Genomic DNA, 25,084 nt, shown 5'->3' with positions numbered 1-25,084 from the left:
TGGCATAACAAGTCTTTTAAAATGCCAAGCAAGAACAGGACATACTAGACTCTCGAAGACTTTTGCAAATACAGGAATGATAGAAATTGGCCTGTAATTCTCTACAAAGCTGGCATCACCACTTTTCAACAAAGGGATTACCAGTGATTCCTTCCACACGCTAGGAAATATACCAGAACGTAACGATTCATTTATGATTATCCAGAGGGGTAAAGTGAGTGCGCTAGCGCATTTCGCAGCGAAGATGGAAGGCACTCCATCTGCGCCAGCCCCTTTAGTAATGTCAAGTCTTTTTAAAACCCTAAATACTTGTTCCTTAGTGACACTTAAAGTAGTCAAATGTACGACACAAAGAGGCATTTGAGAAACATTAGAGATAGTAGCATCAGTATTATAGACAGAGGAAAATTGGTGTGCAAATAGATTACAAATATCAGATCCGGTGGTAGCAACATTGGATCCGGCAGATATTGTTGCAGGATATGAACTATTTCCACGTCGTTTGTGTTTAATAAACGTCCATATTAATTTGGGATTAGAAGACATTGACATCTCTAGCCTCTCCAAGTATCGTTTATATATGTAATCGCGTAGCTTGGTGCTTCTATCTCTAAGAAGTTCAAATGCAAGTAAGTCACGAGGATTACCGTACTTACGGAATTTAATTCTATACTTTAGCTTTTCTTTAAGCAAATGGACCAAAGAACTAGAGAACCATATTGGATATTTGTGTTTATTCCGAGATCTGGATTTAGGTACATGTTTAGCGATGATCAGATTAAGTTTTTGGTAGAAAATCGTAGTCATTTCGTCAACGGTTTCACAATCTGCCAGTACATCTGGCCAAGGAACGCTATTTAACTCGTCTATGACTTTTCTGTAATCTGCTTTGTGAAAGCAAAATTTAGGGTCGCGTTTTGTTTTAAGACTTTCAGATACTTTAATTGCAATGCACATCTCTAGAGGTGGGTGTAGCGGATCGATTACCGAAAGAGGGCTGGAACACATATCCATCTTAGAGATAGTTAATGTGCTCAGAACAAGATCTAAAGTTTTGTGTTTGTTGTTCAGTATTGAGTTATATTGTGTTAGACCATTAAGTGCCATGAAGTCGATTATCATATTGTTTAATATACTATTCGAAGTATCAGCTATTAGTGCAGTATCGACTGATTTATGCCATGATAAGCTACTTAAATTGAAATCGTCAAAAACAATGGCGTCCCCATCATGTTTTTCAAGATTACGATTAAAATTGATAATAAAATGCTCTAACAAGTGCCTTTGTACTGGAGGTGGAATATATACACCGCAAATGTACAAGTATTTCATTCTATCGTTTTTATCTTGAACCTCGAGCTTAACCCATAGGTCCTCACAATCAGACTCATGTCCAGATAACCGAGATGACTTAAGACGTTTGGAAACAGCGATTAGTACACCACCCCCCTCTTTTCTTCTGTGGAACCCACTATGTTCACGATCTCGCCTATACAAGACATACCTATCATCGAACAGTTCATTATCAGAAACGCTGCTGTTCAACCACGTCTCAGTAAAAACTATAATGTCATAATCACTACAAATTATATTTTGGAACAGTTCAGCAGTTTTAGTTCTTAAGCCTCTTACATTTTGATAATAAATGTTTAAATTATATAACATGCCCCTAAGTAACAGAATGGCAATTATAGCGGTCTTATGACAAACGGTTTAACAAGTCCAAGTTTTTTACATGCACAATGTGGGAGACTTCATTTTTGCGCATAAATATTTTACCGTCCCGCACCCACACGAATTTGTATTGCAACTCCTTTGCTTTGCTGCGAGCAGCACTATGCAGGGTCTTGTTTTCTGCAGTAAGATGTTCTACTACATAGATGGGTATTTTCTTGTCACCGCCAATACCCAGATGACTAGTATTTAATTTATCATCTTTGTTGTTTTTGTTGAATTTACTAGTAGCGGCTAGAAATTCATCTCGTAGGCGGGGGCAGCTAAATTTAACTAAAATGGACCGTGGCCGAGGACTTGCAGTGTTCATCTTAGCTATCCGAGAACAATAGTGGAGCTGGGCATCGCTGACGGGGCATTTAATGATTTTACCCAACTGCTGCACTGTTTTGATCAAGTTCTCTTCTTTGTTTTCAGGCACGCACTGTATCTCTAAATTAGAGGATCGTGAGAGTTGATCTAGTTGAGCTAACCGCAAAGAGAGAGAATGATTCATACCTTGAAGAGATTCGTTTTTGGTCCGAAGATCTTCTATTTTAGCAGCTTGTGTAGCACATTCAGTCTTAATATGTTGTATTTCTTCATTAAAATAAGAAATCGACGTTTCGAGGGATGTGATGGCATTGCGAACTTCCAAAATTTGGGGATTAATTTGCTGCATAAATGTTTTTTGCAGTTCTTCGCGGATGATGTCGCGAATACTACTGGCCGTTAAACACGAGCAGGTGGCCGTATCGCGTCCCTTCGTACGAACAGTAACAAACTCAGTCTCTTTTGAAGTAGCACGGACTGGTGTATTCGAGTTGTCGCCTCCTTTGCGTTCCTTGCTGCGACATGCTACGCAAACCCACTTCGATTGGAACTCTTTCGACATGGCTTCATAATCCTTAATAGTAATATTCACGCAAGAATGGTGGTACTTAGCCACACACCGCGAACATTGTAGGACAGGAGCATCAGATAAATTTTGTAGGCAGCCGGCGCATTTAAGTGCACTTGCCATGGTAAATATTACTCTTCGAAATGCAAGACTAGAATATTGTGAACACGGTTTTATAAAGTACGATGTGTATTTGTCTCTCAGATGCTCGTACTAATGGGCATAAACTAAACTGCAACAGCCGCTGTATTCTATGACGGCTAAGACGGACCTCTTTTGTTTCTTATCGTTGTACTTAAGTGTACTTAAGTGTAAGCGAAACTCACGGTTAAGTCATACGCACAACCGTGCGATTCCCCTGCGTCTGCGCACGTCGGTGACGAGTAATGTTTTATGCTTATTATTTAACTTGTATTAAACGGTTTTTTCCACTGTGTTATTTTGAGTTTATTGGGTTAAAACACGAATTGTTAATCAGTATTGTTAAGATAAATTGTATAGTTTAATGCACTGCTCACTTTTTACCACTTTTAAGTCTCAAGAACTTGGTTTATTTAGAGAAATATATTTTTTTTCACCAGAGACGTTACTACTTTAAGTTATTCGTTAGAGCGCCGCGTCAAAGATCATCGTCAAAGACAAAATCACAGAATATCAGTTCTATGTACAAATATAATTTTACCTTTATCTGAGTTATCACCTGGAATCGACAGGTACAAAAATTGCCGCGTCATTTTATAAGTTTATACCCGAATAGAAATAGATGTTTTCCTTCTGACTCCGAAAAATATAATGATGTGTTCCTAACCTTCACATACAGTTATTTTTATACCTTTTCATACATTTTATTTATTTCTCAACACTATCGACGTTCAGTTTTAATACACTCATACTTAAATAGTATGTAACTACGCTGTTATATAATTGAAGATGCTATTTAACTATCGTCTGCAATAGGCAGGTGCAATTAACTGCGTCATTCCTTTGTGTCTAGAACAAACTATTCTAAGTAGGAGACTGAGTGACATCTTAAGCTTAAAGCTATTAAGTATATTCACGCCAATATCGAATTAAGATTATCTTGTAGAGATAGACGGAAAGCAACACATAAAACATAAGAATACGAGAAATGGTTTATCATTCGTCAGTATTGGAAAAAAAATCATAGAACGTGTCATCATTTGAACTAATTTCAAATCAAAGACAATGTAATATCACCCTTATGTAATTGAACATATCTGTGATAGGCAGGTGCAAAAATCGGCTGCGTCATTCCTTTGTTTGTTCTAGGACAGGGGAATGAGTGATAGGATGAAATTAGAACGTGCGTGCTGAAGTACGTTTCGGGATAATCCAGTTTCGTGATATTTTTTGTGGAAAATAATAAATGATGAAAAAGCGTTTGTTTGTACGATGCCTTCGCAATATATTTTTCTCTTTTGTTCTCGGCTTCATTTTTCGGTATCATTCTTTTTCTTTTCATATGAGTACCTATTTTGTTTTTATAGGAGTACGATATAAACTATAAAAAGAAGATGGGACGTGATTGACGCATTCGATTTAGGTGATAGGAAACAGCGTTATTTTTTAATTACCGAACCCTCTAAGGGGTACTTAATCTTTTTTTAGAATGGACCATTAAATATATTTTTTGAACCAACAGTACAGACTAAATCTAAAAGGATACTATCGTCCGTAAGTAGTTGTAATAATTCATTACAATCTACACGAATCACTTATGCCATCGCAGATCACTGGTTCAGAAACATTGCGCTAAACAAAGAGTTTGCAATTAATTTCATGTGAGATGAAGGCAGTTATAGTAGTGGTTGCTTAATAGGGAATATGGTTCACATTGGCCTGCGCGGTGGGCTACGCCTAAACATCACACTTTCAGAGGAGACCCGTGCCCAGCAGAGGGACACTAATGGGTTAATAAAAAGGTCATTTCAAGGTTTTTTCAATGTTTAATGGGAACTCAAAAATCCACTCAAATAGTAGACATTACACTTAAAAACTACCGTTTCTGAGTAAATCTATAAATATAAAGATCTTTAAGAGAGCACTAATAATAGTGCTCTCTTAAAGATTTATTTTCATATTCTGGAAGCAATAAATCAAATCTAGATCCAAAACAAAAATATTTTTTTCATCATACACATTGCACCCTACAAATAATTACTCATCCAGATATATTAAATTTATTAGCACACAATGTTCGATTTAATTAATACAGATGTCACCGTAGCTGTTAGTTGAATTCCAAATGAAGAATAATTATGATAGATACGAGTACACCGTTAAGCGTAATGGAGTTATTAATGTGATGTAGCCAAAACCACTACTGTTAATGTGATATCAATAATATTCCGAACCATAACTACATATTACTAGTTATTACAAGTAATACCTAACCTAACCTAACCTAACCGGTATTGCTAAATAATCTATCCGATGTTTTGCCGCCAAATATCAACATTTTACAATTTCTGTCTACTCAAATTGATCTTTGGTAGGCTTAGATGCATATGTTGCCTATTAATATGGGTTTATAATAACTCCCTGGCTCTCTCTGCCGCCTCCTTGCGTTTCAAACACTAGGCTTAATATTGTATCCTTACTAATCCTTACTAATATTATAAATCCGAAAGTAACGGTACGGTGGTAGAACCCTTTGTGGTTCGACTCCGGCGGCACTACCGCCACACCTATTTCTACCTAATAACAGCAGGCGCTGCTGTGTTCCGTTTTGAAGGGTAAAACTATCCTATGTCCTTTCTCGGGTCTCAGACTATCTTTGTACAAAATTTCATTAAAATCGGTTAAGTGGTTTAGGCGTGAAGAAGAGACTACCAGACAGACAGACAGACAGACACAGTTTTTTTTTATAATATAGGAGTAGCAGGCGATCCACCTGATGGTAAGTGGCTACTGCCGCCCATGGACATCTGTAATCAATCGCAGGTAGGATTAGATATTCCTACCTGAGGTCGGCCACAGATGCGCCCCTACCCCTGAGGGCTAAGCTAGAACGCCTCGGAAAAGTATGTCTCCCTTACCAGACCCTTCAAACCAGAACACAGCAGCGCTTGATTGTACTGTTATGAGGCAATATCGGACCCCAAAGGATTCTAATACCTTCAAATATGCTGGTAACACTGCTAACTATACCTACTAGTAATATTAATATCCGTTTATTTTAGTAACAGTTGACAACCCTGACGTAAACCGTTCCTAGTAACATAGTTTGCGGAGTTGGAAACTAAGCCATTAATTTGCGCGTTTGATATAACTTTGTCAATATAATTTGCATCAGAATTAGGTCTTGTATATTTTGAACTAAACACGGTACATAGAATTTGTGTGAATTTTCATGAACATAATAGAAAGGATGTTAAGTTTAGGTTAAGGTTCGCGTGTTTTGTCCCTGTAGTTCCGGGACCAGAATAGGACTACGGTATCCCCTGCCTGTAGTAAGATGACCAAAAGGGGCCTTCTGGGGTCGTGGGTAGCAAGAGTGGGAGCTCGAACCGCCCGGTAAGCGACCCTGGGAAGGGCGGCGGTATTTGTGGGCGCATACCGTCGTACACATTTGAAGGTTTGGCGAGTTTTACACTCACCAGAGTAGAGCCTGACGGGGCAAGATGCTTAGAGGACTCCGGTTCCGTTCCTTTGGAGATCCTGAAGTCCTTAACGTAGCGTCGAGAACAGTCTCGGGGGGGGGGGGATTTAGTACGGTAATAATCCCACATAACGCGGTGTCGCTCCCACGGCATCGGGTACCTTGGACGGTTTACCCCTCGTTAACAAAAAAAGGTTCGTGTATTGTGAAATATTGTTGGAAACATCTGGGGACAACTTGAAGGGGTTATAAAATATTACATTTTTTTGTGTCAGAGTGAACGTCGATTAATTGAAGAATTACCTAAACTTCAAAACAAAACTTTTCAAGAATCAAAAGCCTTATTCAAGCGCACTCTGAAAATTATGACGCGCAAAAAAGATACAAAGTAAAAAGTTTCGACCGAATGTCCCGTTTTTGCACCTCTTATATCATCGCTAAACCTGAATCTCTTCACAAAACTTGGAGCGTACTCCATCACTCTTCACTGTAGATTGTTGAGAGAGGTCTATACGGATATTTTTAAAACAACAGGTCTTCAACAGATCTCCATTTTTACTGTAATCCCTTTATTTTTGCTATACAAATTTAGCAAATCAGCATTCAGTCCACTTGATGTCAAGTGGCTACACCCACCAATAGACATAGAATCTGTAATATATTTCAGATGGGATAAACTTAGTATACCTTCTAAAGCACTGAAGTACATCTGAAGCCACTATCAGTCATACAACTCCTGACAGCATCCTATATATCTTATAGATGAATAATAATTAAATTCTTTGTAAATACAGTGCATCTGCAAGTATAATACACGCAATAATATCCTATACCTCCAAGCAAATGAAAACTCTAGATATAACGCAAAGCATCAGTAATACTGCTTGCGAAGTTGGAAACTAAGCCATCAGTTTGCGCGTTTGATATAACTTTGTCAATACCATTTGCATCAATATTACTTTGCGACAATGCACTGTGTATTGTAATATCATAAAGTTATGCGTCTGTATTTACTCTCAACTTATCTATATCTTTACACTCAAAGTATGTTCCTATCTGCACTAGTAATACGAAACCCTAGATAGGACGCAAAACGGCTACAGTAATACCGTTTGCGAAGTTAGAAGCAAAGTCATCAGTTTGCGCATTTGATATAACTTTGTCAATAGCATTTGCACCAATTTTACTTTGCGACTGCAATATCGTACTGTATATTATTGCAGTATCATAAAGTTGTGCGTCTATACTACTCCAACCATTGCTTTAAAACTAATCTGTATCTTTATAATTACACTCAAAGTATGTTCCTAACTGTACTAGTGAAAGGAAGTCCTAAATATAACGCAAAGCGGCTACAGTAATACTGTTTGCTAAGTTGGAAACTAAGCTATGAGTTTGCGCGTTTGATATTACTTTGTCAATACCGTTTGCATCAATATTACTTTGCGACTGCAACATCGTACTGAGGCGTTCCAGCTTAGTCCTCAGGAGTAGTGGCGCATCTGCGGCTGACCTTAGGCAGGAATATCTAATCCTATCTGGGGTTGATTACAGATGTCCATGGGCGGCAGTAGCCTCTTACCATCAGTTAGACTGTATGCTCGTGTGCTACTCCTATATTATAAAAAAATAAATAAAAAAAATCCGAATCAATTTAATACCGACTTAAAATTACCTTAATGCAAACTTTAAATTGAAGAGGCTATATAAGGCAAACTCTGAACTTACTGTAAGCATCAGGTGCCTTGTAAGCAGACGCTTATATGCAAGCAGAGTGGCAACTTAATGTAAACCCGAGTGCCTCTGTATATTTAAAGAGGCAGCCCCCGACGATTGTAAGTTGTTTATGGTAATGGATGTTTGTAGCAGGTGACTTTGTTTTACTACGTGATCCCATAAAGGAGCCTTTAGGTGATGGTACCATCTGTGGTTCGACTACAGTGGCACCACCGCCACTCCTATGTCTGCTTAATAACAGCAGTGTTAAGCGCTGTTGTGTTCTGGTTTGAGGTGCGGTAAGGGAGACATACTTTTCCGAGGCGTTTCAGCTTAGTCCACAGGTAGTGGCGAGTCTATGGTCGAATGAGGAAGAAATCCAATTTTATTTGGGTTTAAGACTGACTTATTAAAAAATAATACAACCTTATTTGTTAACTAGCTGACCCAGCAAACTTTGTGCCGCCTCAAAATCTATTTATCAAATATATTTCATATAAAATATAGCCTATGTTACTCGTGGATAATGTAGCTTTCGTGGATAATGGTTAAAGAATTTTTAAAATCGGTCCAGTAGTTTTTGAGCCTATTCATTACAATCAAACAAACAAACAAAGTTTTCCTCTTTATAATATTAGTATAGATAAGTCGGTATAAGAGACTTATCGTAACATAGCTTTTATTTCCAAAAATGTTTAAATAGAAGTTAATAGCTGCTAATTAAACAATCTTCGAGCGAATACAACAAAAACTACACTATTTTATCTCTACCTCATTTTGTTCTTTGCAAATTTGCACTTTCATGAAAGTAATCTGAATATAAAATGTTCGTTGCATACGCCGTCGTTATTCAACTCTTTCAGCAGAAAATCTGTGCTTTCAGAGCGGCAACCTTTTTCATGACTGAAAAGGAAATGGTTTCAAAAAGGAATACAGAATGAACTGTATTATGTGGGATGGTTGTGAGTGTTATTTTTATTAATGCTGTTTTAATTCGGAAAAGGGGATTTTTAAAATGGTGTTAATATAATGTACGTTTTTCAGAGATACGACAGAGATTTCCAAGGTAACACAGATTGTGTTCTTTTGCTTAAAAGTAGATCGAGCCGGAATATCAGAAATATGCTCTTTTTCTTATATATCCCGTGATATGTAAGATACCATTAAAAAATTTAAAGAATTGTTGGAATTTGGTTTTACCCAATTGTACCTTATCAAATCTCCTATCAACCCACGAAGAGAATACTACCCCAAAGTAAAACAAGAAACAAAGTGTAAATAAAATGAACTTGTAAATAAATTCCTTGTTCCTTTACCTTAAACATTTTACAATGGTATTGCAGGCAAAAGAGAACAATAGATTAATTGGTAAACTAAGAGATAAAAGACGTAGCATACGGCGTAGCACCGTAGCAGGCAGCGACGTCGAGTCGTAGCGATGTCGCGTCGTGGAGATCTACGACGTGCATTTTTTTTTATATTTGTACCTAACATAAAGCAGACGTGCTACCTGATGGAAAGTAGTCAACGTCGCCTATGAACATTTGCAACACCAGAGGAGTCGCCAATGCAACGCCGGCTTTGAAGGGGAGGTCTTTTTGCACCTTTTTTGAAGAGCCACATGTCATAGCGCTCTGGGAATACCTCAGGAGGAGTTCATTCCATATCTTGCACGTTCGTGGTAAGAACGTCCGCGCAAACCGAACCGTGCATCCTAAAAATCATAAAAATTGGTAGTATTGGTTTTTTTTCTTGATATTAGTATCGATGGTAACAAATGGACTGGATAACGAGAGACAAGTTTGGAAAAAAAAATGCAAGTTTGCATATGTAAGTTGTATCCATGGTCGAGGCATTTTAGATCTACCACCACAATTTACACATACCACTATGAGTTACTATTGATCTGAACATGAAAACAGTTTATGTGTCTGTAAATATATCATCCGTGTCTAAGAGGTAGCCAAACAAATATATCATTTGTACAATGAAGACGGCGTTGGAATAAAGCCAAATGTAACTTGGATAGCAATATCTGCATTCCGAGCGAAAACAATCGTATATGGAATAATAAGTTAACATTAAATTATTATAATTATCACAATTTATAGTTAAAGGCAAAGATGGTAGAACCTTTTGTCGTTTCACTCCAGAAGCACCATTGCTATACCTTTTTCTGCCTAATAACAAAAGTGTTCAGTGCTGCTGTGTTCTGGTTTGAAAGAAATATATTTATGCTAGGCATTTTTACTTAGTCATCAGGTAGTAATGCATTTGTGGCCGACATGTGGGACTTTTATATTATCTAGTGTTGATAACAGATGTCTGGGGGTAGTAGCCACTTATTATCCGGTGGATTGCATGCACATATGCAATTTCAATATTACAAAAAAAGCAATTAGTATGGCCTTAACCTCTCTTATTCTGAGTGAAAACTCGTGCCTAGCAGTGGGACAATAAAATTGTAAACACAAAAAATTCTGAAGTATCTATAATTCTATATCATTCTGAAGTGAACGATTTTTCATGGAGTTGAAACAAATAATTATATTGTATACTTTCCCACACCCTACAAAATGTAAACGTACACTCGTACACAAAATAAACCTTGCTCCCAAAACAGTAAACATGATAGATTACGAAATAATACAGTTGTCACATTTTCTGACACGTGAATATATCATAAAATAAGTTTGGGGAAATCTGACAAATAACCCCAAATCATCCTCGGACGTGACTGATGTTGCGTGGAAAGTGCTTTTTCTTGCTTTTCCTTGTCTCTTCCCATTTGTTAGGGTTCCGTACGAAAAAACAAAAAACGGAAGCCTTCTAAGACCACTCGTGCGTCAGTCCGTCTATCTATCACAGCCAATTTGCTCCGTAACTACCAGTAGTTTTTGTATTTGGTCTAGACCAAACGATTTCAATTTTGGTACTCATATGTTTTTTCGTTTTCTCACGCTTCCTTCTTGTATCCTAGACAGATTGTCAATTTATGGAGCAAGCCTTAACATATTTGAGAAATAACTAGCCTTATGTTCCTCCCGACTCAATCTATCCAAATTTTGCCTATGAAGGATCGAAAGATGACAATTTCTAATATAAATTGGGAAATGTCGATTGTACGCAAAACATTGGATAGAAAATAGACAAACATTATCAGTAACGGGCGCTACTAAACTCCATTTGCCGAAATTCTTAGTCAAGTTTACTTTCCAGATATGTTTTTTTATAATATAGAGGTAGCAGACGAACATGCAGTCCACCTGATGGTAAGTGGCTACTGCTGGCAATTGACATCTGTAATCAACCCCAGATATGATTAGATATTCCTACCTGAGGTCGGCCACAGATGCGCCGCTACCCCTGGTGAGTAAGCTGGAATGCCTCGGAAAAGTATATCTCCCTTACCCTTCAAACCAGAACATAGCAGCGCTTAACTCTGCTGTTATGGAGAAATGGGTGTGGCGATGGTGCCGCTGGAGTCGAATCACAAAGGGTCCTACCACCTTCAAAAATAAGTCTGCAGAAATCGATGTTACATAAATAGAATTGTTTATTTTTTGGTGTCTGACAAATAAATATGGTTTGATTTGACAGCAGCCCTTTTTACATCTCGCTGGGCCCGAATCTTTTCCTACAAGGGCCCAGAGCAAATTCCATTTTATTGTTCCCATGCGGATAATTGCTCTTTAAAATGTGGTCCTTATTTCACAGAATTTAACACTATCCTATGGTGAAATGATACAGGTTTGTTGTGTTGTGGTTTCTTTTTCAAAATTAACTTTATTAATTCCTGGTTAGAAAAAAGGTTTTATTTTTCAGTTTGAATTATGATCAAACTTGGACTTGTAACTACTGTCAGCATTTTTGATAGATAGATTATTTGTTTCAACAACTTAAGCAACAATAACAAATTATAATACATACTAGCTGACTCGGCAAACGTTGTGTTGCCATATAAATAAAAGATGTTAAGGGCGAACAACCCGTATCACTTATGCGTATGAAAAATAGATTGTAGCCGATTCTCAGACCTAATGAATATGTGTATATAATTTGCTGACAATCGGTAAAGCCGTTTCGGAGGAGTACGGTAGCTAACATTGTAACACGAGAATTTAAAATATAAGATTACCAAATAAATAAAAAAAACATACGAAAACACTTCTTAAGAAATAAAGTTAAGTACACAAATATGGTTTTCGCTAATTCTTACATATAGTTTCTGATTTCGCCATCCATCCAAGCTTAAAAAAACAACTGTACTTACATAGCTTTTAAGTGTATGTATCTTTTATCTAACTTTTTGTATCTATATCTATCCTTTATCTATAACTGACACCAAAAATTGTACGTGCGTAGTTTGCGTGCGAAGGCCACTTTTTCTTGTCATTCCTACTTTCATTTTGCCCTTTTCTTTCTTGTGTTTCTTGCCACTTATTTCATATTTCCCGTCTTAATCTTATCTTGCGCATAGGTTTCCTTGTGTTTTGTTTGTGGGATTACTGTATTTTCTTTTACTTATGTTCTTGAGTAATATTTGAGATAAATCCGCCCTTAAGTTCCTTTGTTTTGTTTCATATACAGAGCATCTACTTATTTCTGCTTAATAACAGCAATGTTAACCGCTGTTGTGTTCAGGTTTGAATGGTAAGGGAGATATCTTTATCCGCAGAATTCCACCTTAGTCTTCAGGTCTTTTCCCGAGGTCGCACATCTGTGGGCGACCTCAGGTATAAATCTCATCTTATCTGGAGTTGATAACGATGTTAATGAGCGGCACCCATTGACCATCAGGTGAACTGTATGCTTGTCTCATACATTAGTAAAAAATACTCACTCCTAATAAGAAAATGTAACCAGTTGAGAATTGAAATAGTTGCGCAAAAAGTTTTCCCACGTCTCTGTGCTAAAATGTCTCTAAATTATTTGAAATACTTATTTATTTATTATGTAAATTACGCAGTATTAGTTGTTTATTCGGAATTTTTATCTAATGTGTTTTATTTGTCAAGAATTAAAAAAAAACAAATGACAAACAGCTGACAAATCAGCCTTTTAGTGGCTTCATTGAATTTCAAGGCGGCGAAGTATCTTTACCTACTTATCAAAGGCTCGTCTGTTACTCTTAAATTATAAAAACATACATGAAATTAGAAAATATGTCAAATTATGTTTATTCTGTTATTTCATTGAGAATACATTTTAAACGAAAATTTTGCGAATGCCTCAAAAATGTTCAGGAGTAACTAATGGTTTGCGTTCGTAGAGAACTTTTTATTTTTCTTAGATTTTTTGGGCTGACAACTGTCATAAACAGTTTTTGGAAGATGAATCGTTTGCATGCGTTGGACACTTTCAACACGCTTTATTCTTATCTATCTCAATATTATTTTTGGTATAGTCCGCGTTAAACTGCTAGTCCGCTCTGAATATAGAAATGAATCGCGTCGCCATAGCAAATTGTATGAATACATTTGCTCGCAACAACTTCAGAGCAGACTTATATACATTTTGCGGGTGTGAAGAATCGTTTGCCAGCAGAGCATTTTGTCTTCATTTTTTCTCTATTCTTATACGGTAAACAACTTTTAGGCGTCATGAAAGATTTGTAGTGTATGCTATCTTTTCTTGTCTTTCTTGCTATTATGCGTGCTATGGGCACTTTATTCTTGCCTATCTTTCTATTATTGACATAAACTTTTTCTTTAAATATCATTTTTTTTCATTTTTCACTTTTCTTTTTCACTATATGGCATAAACAAAATGGCATTCATTTGTGTGCGTTGGTAAATTATTCTTGTCTTTCGTATTTTCATATTCTCCCATTTCCCTCATTCTCCTTTTTTGTTTCTGATCATTTGTTTAAAATTTAGCGATTACTTTGGCTAACCTCAGATATGTCTAGTTTTATCTGAGATTTGTTAAAGATAAGCGGCAATGCTAACTAAGGATTTGACTGCTTTTTAGAACATCCCAGGCAGAGATTTGTATTCTTTTTGGACACCACATAGTTCTAGGTGTTTTCCTTAAATACCTATTGTATTATAAATGTTAGCTACAAAAATTCATAACACATAACCGAATAAATATTAATTTAAGTTGAGCCAAACAAATATTTATTGCGTTACTTTCGTCATAAATAACTGAACAGTGAAGCTTTACCTAAAAGCTGCTTTTATAAAAGTTTAAGGCTCTTTCTAGATAGAAACCATTAATTATGAGTTTTACACGAAGTCAAGGTTTAAGCAATTTATTTAATGTAACGTTTTAAAAAATGTATATTTTTGTTAAGACCACTTTACCAAAATGAATATCGTGTGTGTATTTAATGGATTATACTTTTGTGTGTGATTAAAACAAGAAATAAAATAGTAAAGTAAACGCATTGGCAACTCCTCTGGTGTTGCAATGTCCATTGCGACGTTGACTGCTTGCCATCAGGTAGCACGTGTGCTTTATCGTCGGGCTCAAATATTTATAAGAAAGTCAAATTGTAAAGTCGAATCATTTAAACATTATAATGCTAGCGGACTTACATATGGCATGTGGATATTACACATGTGGCCATCTTAGTCTTAGGAGTGGCAATTCGTCTGTGATCAACTTCGGGTAGAAGACCTGGTTTATGTGGATTTGGTGTTTATGGACGGCAGTGACCACTCACTTACCATCAAGTATTTTTTTATAATATAGGAGTAGTAAGCGAGCATATAGTCCACCTGTTGGTAAGTAGCTACTGGCGCCCAGATGAGATTAAATTCCTATCTGAGGTCGGCTGAAGATGCGCCCACTGGGGCTGGAACGCCTCGGAAAAGTATGTCTCCTTTACCACACCATTCAAATCATAACACAGCAGCGCTTAACACTGCTGTTATTAAGAAGAAATAGGTGTGGCGGTGGTGCCGCCGGAGTCGAACCACAAAGGGTTCTACCAACTTCAACTTCGGGTAGAACCCCTGGTTTATGTGGATTTGGTGTTTAAGAACGGCAGTACCACTTACTAACCATCAAGTATTTTTTAATAATATAGGAGTAGTAACCGAGCGTATAGTCCATCTGATGGTAAGTGGCTATTGCCGCCCAGATAACATTAAATTCCTATCTGAGGTCGGCTAAAGATGCGCCCCCTGGGGACTATGCTGGTACGCCTCAGAAAAGTATGTTTTACCATACCCTTCAATATTTTACATTTTATATTATTAGGTAGATATAGGTGTGGCGGTGGTGCCGCTGGAGTCGAACCACAGAGGTTCTACCACCTTTTAGTGGATAGCATGTCCGTTTGCTACCTCAAACTTTGATAAAATATACTATATTATTAAAACGATTTATATTTCAAAAAGTTTAGCCCATTTCAGATACCTACATTGTAATTTATTAGAGCTTCGATACAAACTACAGATTGCAGTTAGTTTTATTTCGGGAAAATTTGGCAGAAATCCAAAATTGTTATCGCATCACTCCTATAAATTTTTGTTCGAAGAGAGATTGAAATTTATTGTTTCTGCAAACTTTAGCACAGTTTTTAGACTAATTGAAGCTGCTGCAATGCAGAACATATAATATTAAGTCATCATCAACCCATTACTGTCCCACTGCTGGGCACGGGTCTCCTCTCAGAATGAGAAGGATTAGGCCATAGTCCACCGCGCTGGCCAAGTGCGTATTGGTAGACTTCACATACCTATAAGATTTTTATCTCTCAGGTATGCAGGTTTCCTCACGATATTTTCCTTCACCGTTTAAGCAAGTGATAATTAATTTTTAATACGCACATAAATTTGAAAATCAGAGGTGCGTGCCTGGGATTTGAACCTCGGACCCCTCGATCGAGAGGCCGCGTTTCTTAACCACTAGGCTATCACTGCCTTTTGATAATATTAAGTAATCAATACCAAATAATATGGAGGTCTAGGTACAATACCCTGAAAGCTACATTAAAGTATCGAAAAAATCATAGTATGTATTACACATTCTATACACATTGTATAGAACTTTATGATTTTGTTTTGCCATATACCGTGTCTGACAAATACTGTGCCTTTCAATATAAATTCACCATTATAGGACTGCTACCAACAAAACATATACCTATTATTACCTCTCTCATGGTTCTTTAAAACCTTTTTTGTACCTTTGAACGAACTTTTTATTATGTAACGGGTACTCACGATATGCGTTTTTTATTGCCGATATTTCGACCCAGTTGCATGGATCGTGGTCACGGCGAAACTGAGGTGGAGGGGAGAAACCGTTGACAAGTACTAGTGGTAGATTAATCTATCTACCCTACGTCTAGTTCGTTTTTCTTTTCTAGGTTTCATATCACGACACACAACACTGACAATATCCTTACGCACCGTACTTTGCACCGTACGAACTAGCGAAAACGTCATTCATTAACGCCGGACCTAGGGCATTTTATGAAAGATGCGTGTGTCTAGCAGGCTTTTTTACGATACCTGGCAATGGGTGAAGTGGATGTCTTACATTTATTATTAAAGAAATATCGAAAACTGTATTAAGTCAAAATTTGAAGTCCAACCAAAAAACTAAGTACCATTTTTAATACGTGGTAGTGTCCAAAACTCATGATCTATACTCAATAACCAATCGTACCATACAATATAATCGTATCGTAATAATCAGAGATATCTATAGATATTTAGAGATATCTAGAGAGAGATCTATAACGATACATAGATAGCATTCACAGGCCCTTACTGTATTAGGATTAATCTGTACACACAGATTTACAAGGGAACAAATTGTCGGTAGGTACTTACATTTCAACCTCCCATAAACAAGAAAACCAACCCTCTAGTCTATACGTTTTCGTATTCAACCCCCGTATTTACGTACCAATCTCAGGGGTACGAACTCGGGCACTTCAGTATCAGCCAGCCCTTTCAGCCAGTTTCAGGCAGTTTGAGGCTCAGTAGCTCTCGATCGCTCAAAGGGGACGTACGTGTCGCTCGTGCGAATTTTTGCCGCCAAATTTTACGCTGATTTAAAAATAAAAAAGGTTTTTTTAAGAGTGTGTTTTGTAATGAAAGTGCCAAAATTTAAATGTGAAAGTGAATTGAAATAATAGTGAATTATGTGAATCTATTTTCAGTTAATTATTATAGAGATTAAATTTTGTTGACATTAAAAGTTGCGAACATATTTATATTGAACTATTATAAAGTTCGTGAATTAATTAATGGTTCAAACAAGTGAAGATACTCTAAATACATAATGACGTTTTTAAAGGTTTTAGATTTATAAAAAAACAACAACAAATAAAAATAAAAAAAGACAATTTATGTAGTCGATTTGTGTAGTGACAAAATATTAGACTTAGACATTTTTGCTGATGTCTTTAAACCTAAATAATATACGCGATTTGTAGTATTGTGTACAGTAGGTCTGTATAGTGTATAAAATTTATGATGTATATAAATAAAAATGTGGAAAATCGGTGTTTAAGTAAACTGAGATGAACAGATTCGAAAATACGTCAAGAGAAGACAAAGACAATGATCACAACACACGAGGGAATTGTACAAAACAAAATAAAGTCTTGGGTAAGTCATATCAAAAAGGTCTTATAATATCAGGTTAAGTTTGTGATACACATATAAAATATTGATGTTTAAAAAGGTACAATCGTATATGTTATTATTTTCCTTTGTAAGGTTTCATAGAAAACGTAACTAGAAAATAGATTGATTATAAAGACAGAAATCACGACTGCTCATAATATGCTGCTAATATAGCTAATATCACTCACAAAGTTTTCTCTGAATCTACCTTCTGGGCGAAAAATTACTTAATTTTTATCGAAAGCTACTTAGAAAATAAAAAATAACTTCATTAAGTGATACAGCAAATTAAAGAGCTCCACGAGAAATAAATATATAAGTATTAATACCTTTGTAATTTCTAAAGCATTCCTTAAATTAATATTGAAGTTCAATGAAAATCGAGCATTCTTGCTTTATGTTGCAAATTACTAAACGTAAATCATATACCTAGAATCTACAATTCAATATAAGAAGTCACTCATTGAGTCCTCTTACTCGATAAAATAAATCTCATCCCTGTCTAGACTAGTAAAAAATAGAGCAGACAAATTCCAGAAATAAAATATTTATTGATATATTTCTTATCTTGTGATCAAACTATCATATTATTTAATCGGTAATCGTTATATGTATGTATTTGTATGACAATGGTTTTTAGTTCTAGATTCGCAGTAGTAACTGTTACAGTGCTACGGATACAGCCTTATTTACCCCCAGGTATCGAGAATTGATATAGGTCTCGAAGGCCATTTGCGTGGGTACTCCATTAGGTATCCTACTCAAATACATATGTGTCAGTGGATGACTTATTACTAGTCATCATACTATATACGATCTTACTAAGCGTCTATTTTTTAATATATAGGAGTAGCAAACGAGCATGCAGTCTACGGTAGTTCATGGTAAATGACTTTTGCCGCCCGTGGACATCTGTAATCAAGCCCAGATAAGATTAGATTCCTATTTGAGGTTGGCCACGGATGCGTTGCTACCCCTGAGAACGGAGTTAGAATGTCTCGAAAAAGTAACCCTTACCACACTCTTAAAATTAAAACTGAACAGAGCTTAAAACTGCTGTTATTAGCATAGATTAGTAAAGATTACTCACTCCTAACAAGAAAATGTACCCAGTTTTGAGAATGGAAATAGTTGCGTAAAAAAGTTTTGCTTTGCGTGTCTTTGCTAAAATGTCCCTAAAATATTTGAAATAATTATATATTTATTATGTAAATTACGCAATATTAGTTATTTATTCGTGTAAATTTTCTCTAAAAATGTTTTTATTTGTCTAGAATTCAAAAAAAGAACTTACTAATAAGCCTATATTACTAATAAGTTTGTGGCTTCATTCAATTTCAAGGTGGCGAAGTATCTTTACTAATCTATGGTTATTAGGCAGAAATAGGTATGACGGTAGTGTCACCGGAGTCGAACCACAGAGTGTTCCACGTCTTCTACGTTTCTGATCGCTCATGTATTAGCTTGTTGTAGCTCGATTTAGCAAGGTAACCTTGCTAAATCGCGAAAATCATACCAAATTCTTAAAATTCTCACTAGCTTTATTTTTTTTTGATCCTCTGTAGTAGAAATCCATCTATGCGTGGATTCATCTAAAATTCTAAAACTACTATTCATGTGGAGTTACAGATATTCATCGGCGGCTGGGACCATTTACCATCAGGTGGTCTGTATGATAATTTTTAATCTCATAAAAACTCTTTATTTTATTTTTATTTATTTATTTTCTCTCATAAGGTACACACATATATTAGCTAGGCATATTATTAGTCTGCCAAAATTTGTAACAAGTTGTCGGCAGCTAGTCTGCAGCTGTCTAAGTTTTCGGAAGCACTTTACATAAAAGCGAAAAACATTACCCTCTGCTGTGGAGAAAAAATTTAACCGAGATTTTTTCATTCATGAAAACCCTACATTATTTACCGAAACACATATAAAAATATATCTACGAGTATAATCTATATCATTTTTCACTACCACCAATACACCAAGAGAGATGAGTAAGCCAAATGTAACTTGCAGTGATAAATTAACATAAACCTGGTTCGATTTATCAAATCTTTGACAAGGAGGCTTAGTTGGGAGATTTATGGATGTCCCAAATGGGTTCTAACGTTATAACTGACTTAAAATTAGCATAAAGGCGTTTTCAAGATATATATTATAAGAATGAGGTGGGAAAAATTTAATCTAGAGTAATTCATTAGATACTGTACCCGTAGTATGAGTTTTTACGTTGTTACAATAACAACTGTTTTGGTATTTGTTTACGTATTTGCCCATACATTTCCAATCAGCGCCCCGAGCGGGCTGTATCAGAGCTGGTTGGAAATGTATGGGAACTACGTAAACAAATACTCTTCGGTTACATAAATATTAAAATGGTTTCCATTTCATAATGGTTGGAGGAAAAAAAAATCAACTAATGTTTTGACAATAAATTTGACCACAGTTTACCTCCCACATAAATCTCAGACGTCAGTCACTAAAAATTCTGTGTAAATCCAGAATTTTCTTACCTATGTTCGGATCATTCTTCTAGTAAAATACGAACGAAACCGGGAGATAAAACTAGTATCCTAATAAAACGCCATTTAACCTACAAACCACAGTAAACAGGCAATAACCGTTCCTGTTAAACAAATTTCTCCCGAAAGCTTAATTAAAGCTCTAATGAGTTTACTGGAGTTGAGCTTCAGGTGAAATTACCTTCAGCACTAATAAGCTGGTAATGCTAATACCAACTTGTGAAGTAAGTGTTAACGTTTAAATTATTTATAAGGTTTGAAGGTGGTAGAACTTGTGGTTGGACTCCAGCGGCACCACCGCCTCACCTGTTTCTTTTTTTATAATATAGGAGTAGCAGACGAGCATACAGTCCACCTGATGGTAAGTGGCTACTGCCGCCCATGTACATCTGTAATCAACCCCAGATATGATTAGATATTTCTACCTGAGGTCGGACACCGATGCGCCGCTACCGATGCGCTGAGGACTAAGCTGGAACGCCTCGGAAAAGTTTGTCTCCCTTACAACCTTCAAACCAGAACACCTTTGAGTTATATATATTTAGATGTCCGAAGGGCGGCAGTGACCACTCATCATTAGGTCGATCCTTTGATACTTTATTTAAAAAAAAAACCTTAATTAACTTGAATGGTCAATGAATTAAATATTTTAACTCTATTTACCGTTCAGATTAACCCGATCGTGCTACGAATATCTGCCCCATGGGTCTCATTGAAATCAGAGTCACGGTCTACTAAATCTGTTAACCCTTTTACCATTTAATACAGTACTCATTTAATTTATTTATAACCCTTTTCCCATTTAACTACAATAAAGCTTGTTTTATTTATTTCATAATCATGTTTAGATGTACATTTTTTATTTTTTTAATGTAAAATAGGAGAAGCAAACATGCATTTTTTTATAATATAGGAGTAGCAGACGAGCATGCAGTCCACCTGATAGTAAGTGACTACTGCCGCCCATAGACATCTGTACTCAACCCCAGATAGGATGATATATTCCTACCTGAGATCTGCCACAGATGCGCCGCTACCTTTGAGGACTAAGGTGGAAAGCCTCGGAAAAGTATGTCTCCCTTACCAAATGCAGCCCTTATAATATTAAGTGTAATCTGTGACCAACTCTATATGAAACATGTTTAACTTGAAGCAAATGCTAGATGCTTTGCGATTCCGACATAATCTATCGCTCGTGTAGTAGCACCCTTAGTTGGATACTAAGGAGTCAAATAAAACACAAACACACGTAGTATATATCTATCCATAACTAGCTGACCCGGCAAACGTTGTGTTGCCGTATAAATAAAAAATTGTTAAGGGTGAACAATCCTTATCACTTAGGGGTATGAAAAATAGATAGTAGCCGATTCTCAGACCTACTGAATATGCATATAAAATTTGGTGCAAATCGGTAAGGCCGTTTCGGAGGAGTACGGTAACTAACATTGTGACACGAGAATTTTATATTATAAGAAATTATCTCCTAATAGTATAATATCTCATAATTGCTTAACTTATTTATAAAAATTAACACAATACGTTACCAAGAATACGGTTGAACGAACTGAACTTCAAGAATTATTCATTCCTGAATTATCACCTCATTTTCCACGAATCAACTTTTCATAATTCATAAAAGAACACACGCCACGTACGGTGTGCGGGAATATATCGCGATGAATATGAAATAATTGAGCGATGGAGGTGTTTCGCAGAAATATGTCTTTGGAAATGAAAAGGGATTGGGGAGTGAAGAATATTTCTTCATACTCAACTTCTTACTATATACTCTTAGTATGGACTACGAGTATATAGTATATCTCTTCTCGGTGTAAAAGAAAGAATTGAATGATGGAGGTGTTTCGCAGAAATATGTCTTGGGAAATGAAAAGGGATTGGGTAGTGAAGAATAATTCTTCATACTCAACTTCTTACTATATATTCTTAGTATGGACTATAATATATCTCTTCTCGGGGTTTGAAAGAAAGATTTTAATGAAGGAGGTGTTTCTCAGAAATATGTCTTTGGAAATGAAAAGAGATTGGGGAGTGAAGAATATTTCTTCATTCTCAACTTCTTACTATATACTCTTAGTATGGACTATAGTATATATTTTCTCGGTGTGAAAGAAAGAATTGAATGATGTTCTTCAGAAATATAAGTTTGGAAATGAAAAGGGATTGGGTAGTGAAGAATAATTCTTCATACTCAACTTCTTACTATATATTCTTAGTATGGACTATAATATATCTCTTCTCGGGGTGTGAAAGAAAGATTTTAATGACGGAGGTGTTTCTCAGAAATATGTCTTTGGAAATGAAAAGGGATTGGGGAGTGAAGTGAATATTTCTTCATTCTCAAAATCTTATTATATACTCTTAGTATGGACTATAGTATATATTGTCTCGGTGTGAAAGAAAGAATTGAATGATGTTTTTCAGAAATATGAGTTTGGAAATGAAAAGGGATTGGGCAGATTGTTTCTTCATAATCACAACATTTCTTACTTTACACTATTACGAGTAATATGGATCATCTATTCTCATTATGAGTGAAAATCTGTGGCCACTAATACGACCTTTTTTAAGTTTTGTTTTATAATATAGAAGTAGCAAATAAGCATGCACTCGATCTGATGAGGAGTAGCCTCTGCTGAACATCATCTGTATTTAACCCCAGCTAAGACTAGAGTCCTACCTGAGATCGGCCACCGATAAGTTGCTACCCTTGACGACTGGATTAAGTTCAAACGCATTGCGAAAGCATGTACTACTTTACACCAGAACACAGCAGTGCTTAAAAATGCTGTTATTATGCAAAAAAGTATGGCAGTTGTGCCTTCGGAGTCGAATCTTAAAGGGTACTTCAGCCATCTTCAAAACCTACTTCAAAAGTAAAAAAAAAACATTATCAATTTATTTTCAACTTTGTTTAGTACTAAAGACATTTAAAGATACTACTTAAATGAATTTTTTACGAAGTCTGGCTTCTTTAGTTTTTGTGACGAGGAAAATATACGGGTTCATTTTTCCGCTTCTGAAAGTTGATACATGATAATGTACCTCATTTTCAAGTCGGTCGTAATTTATTTGCTTTTTCCAGAGTGGTTTTTATTTTATGTACATAATTCCAACAATAACTATGAAAGAAAAAGACACTATTTTGAAAAATAACGCGTCTAGGACTTTTTATATAATATAGGAGTAGCAGACGAGCATGCAGTCCACCTAATGGTAAGTAATTACTGCCGCTCATGGACTCAACCCCAGATAGGGTTAGATATACCTACCTGCAGGTCTAAGCTAGAATGCTCCAGATAGGCCCTTACCTCACCTTAGATAGAGAATATCTAACGACAACTTATTATTCGAAATCAAACAAGCCATTTATAGGATTTATTTGTCACGCATGCTTAAGGCAGCACGCGCTTCCAACCGCATGCGTGCCACATTCCTCCTCTCGTTTCATACACAAGTGCATGGGTCGCGAAGAGACGGCAGCGTGTCAATTTATTTTATTTTTATTTTATTCTATTTTGGACACAGACAGTCATGTATTACATAACGACATCTTAAGCTAATTATCCTTACTAATATTATAAATCCGAAAGTAACTCTGTCTGTCTGTCTGGTTGTCTTTTCTTCACGCCTAAACCACTGAACCGATTTTAATGAAATTTTGTACAAAGATAGTCTGAGACCCGAGAACGGACATAGGATAGTTTTTATCCCGGAAATCCCACGGGAACTAGGGATGGCGATCTAAGATCGATTAATCGGAGAATCGATCTTTTGGACCAAAAAGTCGATTATTTTAATCGATATCCTTACAAATATTAAAAATGCGAAATTAACTCTGTCTGTCTGTATGTCTCTTCTTCACGCCTAAACCACTGAATCGATTTTAATGAAATTTTGTACAAAGATAGTCTGAGACCCTAGAATGGACATAGGATAGTTTTTATCCCAGATAGCGATCTTAGATCTATTAATAAGAGAATCGATCTTTTTGACGAAAAAAGGTCGATTTTTTTAATCGGTCTCCAGTAATGGATCCTACCTACGTTTGTGGGTTTTGGCATACATCAGATAACCATGAGTTTAAAAATATCAATTCTTGCAATCGGAGACGGTTGCAACATTATATTTGGTTATACAGATTTATTGGGACTATATTAGGGGTGGCGATCCTATCCGAAAAAGATCGATTTTTGAATCGATTCGAATCGAAGTGCAATAAATCGATTCACAAAAAATCGAGGCCCTAAGAATCGATTCTATCTTCGATCTTTTTTCGAGGATAGCGAAAAAAAAGGTTATTAGGATCAAACAAATTATGTATCCGTCAGCAAATCCTTACTTCCTTACTAATCCTTACTAATATTATAAATGTGGAAGTAACTCTGTCTGTCTGTCTCTTCTTCACGGCTAAACCACTGAACCGGTTTGAATGGAATTTTGTACAAAGATAGTCTGAGACCCGAGAAAGGACATAGGATAATTTTTATCCCGGGAATCCCACGGGAACTACGGATCGATCATCTATCTATTTATATAAAAATGAATATTTGTCTATATACATTTTATAAAATCGGAAACTATGCATTTGATCAAGTGATGATCTTTTGCAAAGTTGTTGTCCAAGAGCCCACGAAGGTTTGGGAGTTGGTAAGACCGACAGATGGCACCACTGTCATTCCAATGAAGGTACGAATTTTCTGTTTTATGTATGTCATATTATATCTTTAAAATGCGGGCGAAGCCGCGGGCACCACTAGTGCTAATATATGTTATCCAGACTTTGAGTGCCAACAATTTGTGTGTTAAAATACATTAGACATGGTTTTAAGATATTGAATTGTATCTCAAGGTACATTTTAGTATTTTAGTAGTTACATATTACATTTTTACAAATAAGGATTAATTAACTTTTACTTTCAATTTACTAGTTTTTAAATATTGAATTGTATCTCAAGGAACATTTTAGTGTGTTTTAGTAGGTACATAT

General features: G+C 36.1%; 1 protein-coding gene across 2 annotated transcripts in view; it reads left to right on the top strand.

Moving 5' to 3' along the window:
* The window catches only part of LOC140746527 (ras-like protein family member 10B), a 110,395-nt gene that overhangs the window by 54,622 nt on the left and 30,689 nt on the right, over window positions 1-25,084 (top strand). Inside the window, exon 1 of one of the 2 annotated variants that reach the window (XM_073078683.1) lies at window positions 17,362-17,527. The exons of the other annotated variant lie outside the window; for it this stretch is intronic. Within the exon in view, the coding sequence (XP_072934784.1) occupies window positions 17,440-17,527 (88 nt within the window). The 5' untranslated portion in view covers window positions 17,362-17,439. Of the gene's footprint in view, window positions 1-17,361; window positions 17,528-25,084 lie in introns of those variants that run through there. 2 annotated transcript variants of the gene reach the window in all.

This window comes from Epargyreus clarus, unplaced genomic scaffold, assembly GCF_041222505.1.
Source record: "Epargyreus clarus isolate Ecla_fem2 unplaced genomic scaffold, WU_Ecla_fem_2.2 ptg000012l, whole genome shotgun sequence".
NCBI classification, from domain to species: Eukaryota; Metazoa; Arthropoda; class Insecta; order Lepidoptera; family Hesperiidae; genus Epargyreus; species Epargyreus clarus.
This window is presented reverse-complemented; position numbering and strand designations above follow the sequence as displayed.